A 5358-nucleotide genomic window follows, 5' to 3' on the forward strand; every position below is an offset into this window, starting at 1 on the left:
AGATTTTGTGTTAAAGAAAGCCTAAATGTAGCTAGTGACCAATTGGGGACCATAATCAAGATATAGTCGGTGTTATGTTAATGTTAATCTTGCAGACCAACATGTTATATGTAGCCACTTCAATATAGTAATAATTAATTATCACAAGTTGAGTATATACAATTTACATGCTTTATATATGCAGGTCAAAGTACAATTATAAAACTATTAAAGAAGTCAATGATTAATATGCCTAAGACACACACACACACACACACTCTTGTTGAAAGTTAGGATGTGTACATGTTATATATCAATCATGCAAGATTACATTTACATACTGTATATTAGTTGTAGTGAAAGTGATGTCTGGTTTATTTTATCTATGTGTTCAACAAGATTACATTTTTATTTATTTATTTTAAATAAAGATTAGGTGTGACCATGTAGAGAGATCAGATTTGACTTTTCATGCTAGTTGAGGTTGTGGATGTTAGCAAGATTTGACCATTATGTCCTTACTATTTAGCTTCAACACATATAATTATTGATCTTTAGAAGCATCTAAGTTGCCTTGTTGTGACAAATAAGCATCACTTTTATAAGAAAACTCAAAAACAATTGGAAAAAGTTAAAAAAAACACTGCTGTTTTTGCAAGAATGAACCATCTTGGAAGTTATTGATCAGGGATATTATGGTCTTTATTAAATATCTATGATATCATGTAATAGGTGCCCAACTTGTGCATGCCTAGAGTGCTTCTTGTCGTCGTTGGATAAAAAATAAACGGCGAAAGATGCATTAGAACAAGTGGTGGTCCCTCCTGATGTGTTTAAAGATTGATTCCCTATATATATATACACTAAGATGCCTTTCTGAGTGCTTGCAAAATCTACAACTAAAAGGAATTGGCTTTGTTTGGTTTTAGAAGATGAAAAGCCGAAGAGGAAGGCGATCTGAGGTACGTTTTGAGTAATATTTGTTATACTTTCATGACAAGAAATGGAAAAAAGTTGTGACTTTTATGTTGGTGTGTTTGTTTGCAGGCGTTTTGGCCATCAATGGTGATGAAGAAATGGTTAAACATTCAGCCAAAAAATAATGACTTTAGTGAAGATGAAGTTGATACCGAGACCGAAAGCGAAGATGATGGTATGCAAATTGTATTAAAACACTTCAAGATTCAAAAAGGTTGCATTTTTCAACACCTTTTGTGTTTTCTCATCATTCTTGTTTTCCAACTTGATCACAGTTTGTTCTGTAAAAGAAGAAAGAACGCGTTTTGATACGAGTTATGCTCGTAGAACACCGAAAAACATGTCTTCGTGTACAGATCATAAATCATATGGTGATATTTCTTTTCTAAATCTTTTATAATTGTTTGTTTTTGAGAATTTTCGTCTAATTATGTGATTACTTTGTGAATTTAGGGATACCCGCAAAAGGGTTGATAAAACATAAGAGGGGGCAATCGGAGACAATGCGTGTTCACTATATTAAAACAAAAGATGTGAGGTTTGGCTCTAGAATATCATAAAAAGTTGTTTTCTGACTTTCTTGTAATCGAAAACGTCTTAAAAATCGATTCTTTTTCTATTTTTATATCATCAGGATGACAATTGGCACATGGAATGTAGCTGGAAGGATCCCTGATGAAGATCTTGAGATAGATGAGTGGCTTTGTATGGATCAACCAGCTGATATTTACATTCTTGGGTAAGACTTTTGACTTTTTGAGGTCAAACATGTTAGGTTTCAACTTCATAATTAGTACTGTTTCTTTGAGCTATATGCATTGAATATATAACTTTTCAAATGTTTATACCTTGTTCCTAAAAGGGTAACAGTCTTTTTTTATATTTGTATAAATCCCATATGCATAACTATGAATCTTGCAAAAACTGGTTTTATTTTATTATTTAAAGCACCATCTTTTAATTCACGAATCACTTTTACAGTTTTCAGGAAGTTGTTCCTTTAAGTGCTGGCAATGTTTTGGGGGCTGAAACTCGAAGGCCGATATTAAAATGGGAATCGATTATTCGAAAAGCTTTGAACAAAACATCCGAGCGAGTGGCTATACATAAAAGCTACAGTGCTCCAACTTCTCCAATCTTGAACAGCAATGGTAGTTTGGGTCCTACCAAGATAAGTGTTCCAGAAACAAAAGTGATTAATATATTAAACTGGCCCGAAAAAGCCTTGGATATAACACCAAAAGTGCTTTCTTCTGGTGCAACGTTAAGAAGGGTGTTAAGTTTAAGTAACTCTGCAAGAGTAAGTTCTGATTGGTTGGCCCCACAAGACGTTGGTGGCGGGTTAAAACGGGTGCATCATAGCTCGGGTGACTTGGGTTTGCTCTGGGCCGAGCACCAAGAACGGACCGACATGGTTGACTCGCTTGATGACGTGGTGAACCAAGTGTTGGAAGAAGAAGATGATTTTTTTGAAGATCCAATAGAAATGGAGGATGAGAAATCGGCTTTCTTGGATGGTCAAGAAAAGTCAACTCATAGGTAAAGTTTTTTATTTTTTTAATTTTTGTTCGGGTTATTTTGCGAGATTCAATAAGGTTAACTTGTTTGAGGAAATATGTATCAGGTATGTAAGAATTGTTAGTAAGCAGATGGTGGGCATATACATTTCAGTCTGGGTTCGGAAACGGCTGAGAAGACATATTAACAACTTAAAAGTTTCCCCGGTTGGGGTCGGGCTTATGGGATACATGGGTAATAAGGTAACTAGGCTCTGTTTTGGACTCTCGGTAGTATAGTCAAACAAGTCAACTTGCTGCTAGAGGTGGCAAGTTTGACTTTTTAGTTACGAACGAGTCGATTCATGTTATGTTTGACCATGAGGTTTGTTGAAAAGGTAAAAACTGATTATTGTTTTTTGAATCAGGGATCGGTGTCTGTTAGCATGTCTCTTTATCAAACGAGATTATGCTTCGTTTGTTCTCATTTGACTTCTGGACATAAGGTTGGAGATGAAGAGAAACGGAATTCAAACGTGTCTGAGATCTTGAAACGCACTCGTTTCTCGTCTGTTTTAGATCCTGATCAACCTCAAACAATCCCGTGTCATGAGTAAGTAGTTTTTAAGGGCACCTCTAAAGCAACACCTACGACATACGATACAGACACCACTTACATGTCATATGGGCCGTGTGACTTGGAAAAAATGATCATATCGTATGACTGGTACATCATACGGGCTATACCATTTTATACGGGTCGTATGAGGTATGCTAAGTTGACCACTGACGAAGTCATATGGCCCGCATGACCATTTTCTCTCTGTATGCCCGTATAATGATGTCACCTAGTGCATGTGTGAATTTCCTACACGACACAAACCTAACACGAACCTGCGAACCCGATTAGCAAATTTGGTTCGTGGGTTCGTAGGTTGACCCATTTAACCCAATTGTTTTTTGTTTTGTTATTTTAAAATGAATTTACGTAAAATAAAAACTTTCGGGTCAAACGGGTCGTGTTTGGGTCAACCTGCGAATAAGCGTGTCATGTTCCAGTTCACGTGCTTTCGTGTTCTGGTTGTGTTTAGGTCGGACCTGTTAACCCGACCTATTTAGCACCCCTAACTATGATTTCTAAACCTTATCATAGATTTTTCTACCGTTTACCATCATTTCTTTTAATTCATAACGTTTTCTGGTTTCTTCAAACAGTCAGATATTCTGGTTTGGCGACTTGAACTACCGTATCAACAAGCAGGATGAAGAAGTCAGAAAGCTTGTCTCCATGAAGCAGTGGGACCAGCTGCTCTATAGCGATCAGGTACTGATTTTGACCCGTTTGACCTGTTTGACACGTTTCCTACCATTTTATGTAAACGCGTCAAAATTTCCACTTGGTATGTTAAGACCAAATGCATGTGAGTATTATGTAGCTAAGTGGGATGTTTTTCATGTTGTAGCTTTGTAAAGAATTGAGAAGAGGCCATGTTTTTGAGGGATGGAAAGAGGGTGTTATCGACTTTCCACCAACGTACAAGTATGAATTCAATTCGGATCGATACGCAGGTGAAAATCCAAAAGAAGGAGAAAAGAGGAGAGCACCAGCATGGTAAGTAATTCAACTGCTTAATTAAAACAGTAAAGGTTTGACCTTTGACTCTTGAAGTCAAAGGAGGCACTTTTCAAATTCAAATGTTAATCTGGATATTGCATATTCAGAATCTTTTTAATTATTTTATTAAAGTACATAACATATATGACAAAGTGAAGGTTTTTGGGATAAAGATTTGTAACTACATATCATACATATTTTGTCTGAAAGTAAAATATTTGACCTCAAAAGTCAAAAGTCGAGATTCATAGATTACTGCTTGAAAAGCAGTCTTGTTGGCCTTAAATGTCAAAGTGCTATCTACATGAACTTGTGCTAAATGAACTCAAATATGCAGGTGTGACCGTATATTATGGATGGGAAAAGGCATTAAACAACTATGTTACAACCGCGCTGAAATAAGGATGTCTGATCATAGGCCGGTTAGTTCAGTGTTTGCACTTGAGGTTGAAGTGTTTGACCCGAGAAAGCTGCGAAGAGCTCTAAATTTGACAAGTGCTGCAGTGCACCCGGTGATCATTTTGGATGAGTCTGAGTTGGAACTATTGCCCTAACTTAAGCTTGATTAATACATTCTTGATCTTGATTTTTTATAGGATTAGAATGATGATTTTTGGTTTTTGTCAGCTTTCTTGTTATAGAAGAGAGTTGGGTTTTTTTTTTTTTTTCTAAAGATTTTCATCATCATCATCATCATCATCATCATCATCATCGTACTCAGTATATCCCACCAATAGCAATGCTATGGTAGGGTCTGAGGAGGGTAAGATGTAGACAGCCTTACCTCTATCCCATAGGGATAGAGAGGCTGCTTCCGGTGAGACCCCCGGCTCGATAGTAGTTTTGAATCAAGCCTTGGACATAAGACACATAACACTCAATCATCGGGACACCGGCTGATTGGTGCATGTGCCCTTGTCTTTCGGCTATCAACGCCACCACATGATGCCTGATTAACCTTCCGCCACTTTTAACGTTATTTTCACGTGATTAGTAAAATAACGTCAAAATTAGTGCAATTTTACTTTTGCCCACCCAAGGGTTCACACATATATACATTATATGTGCGCACCGCAAGCAGGGCGTTTTCTAAAGATTTTACAAGACAATAAAAGAAAAGAAATGGGCAGCTTTAGAGCAAAAGGTGGTATACAATGTATATAGAATTTGAATGAATCATATGGTTAATCTGTTTGTTTATATGGACAATGAATCATGAATTTGATAACCAAAATTGTGTGCATACACTTGTAAACTTTTAACTCATATACTTATAAACTTGCAAACATG

At 36.6% G+C, this 5358-nt stretch overlaps 1 protein-coding gene across 2 annotated transcripts; it reads left to right on the forward strand.

Moving 5' to 3' along the window:
* The first annotated feature begins 860 nt into the window (after nucleotides 1-860).
* On the forward strand, nucleotides 861-4730 carry LOC143570453 (type I inositol polyphosphate 5-phosphatase 2-like). 2 transcript variants are annotated; one of them, XM_077056101.1, is made up of 11 exons: nucleotides 861-941; nucleotides 1027-1132; nucleotides 1233-1328; nucleotides 1411-1495; nucleotides 1592-1696; nucleotides 1939-2496; nucleotides 2582-2717; nucleotides 2882-3066; nucleotides 3669-3777; nucleotides 3917-4065; nucleotides 4406-4730. In XM_077056101.1, exons 1-11 carry the CDS (start codon nucleotides 912-914, stop codon nucleotides 4620-4622), a joined length of 1776 nt encoding a protein of 591 aa, XP_076912216.1. In that variant the 5' UTR covers nucleotides 861-911; the 3' UTR covers nucleotides 4623-4730. The 2 variants fall into 2 exon arrangements, with proteins under 2 accessions (XP_076912216.1, XP_076912217.1); XM_077056102.1 differs by lacking the exons at nucleotides 861-941; nucleotides 1027-1132 and having other exon boundaries at nucleotides 1256-1328; nucleotides 1411-1490.
* Nucleotides 4731-5358: the final 628 nt, after the last annotated feature.

Source organism: Bidens hawaiensis, unplaced genomic scaffold (assembly GCF_021521415.1).
Source record: "Bidens hawaiensis isolate Kalapana, Puna unplaced genomic scaffold, B.hawaiensis_p1.1 tig00024988_1, whole genome shotgun sequence".
In the NCBI taxonomy this organism is placed as follows: domain Eukaryota; kingdom Viridiplantae; phylum Streptophyta; class Magnoliopsida; order Asterales; family Asteraceae; genus Bidens; species Bidens hawaiensis.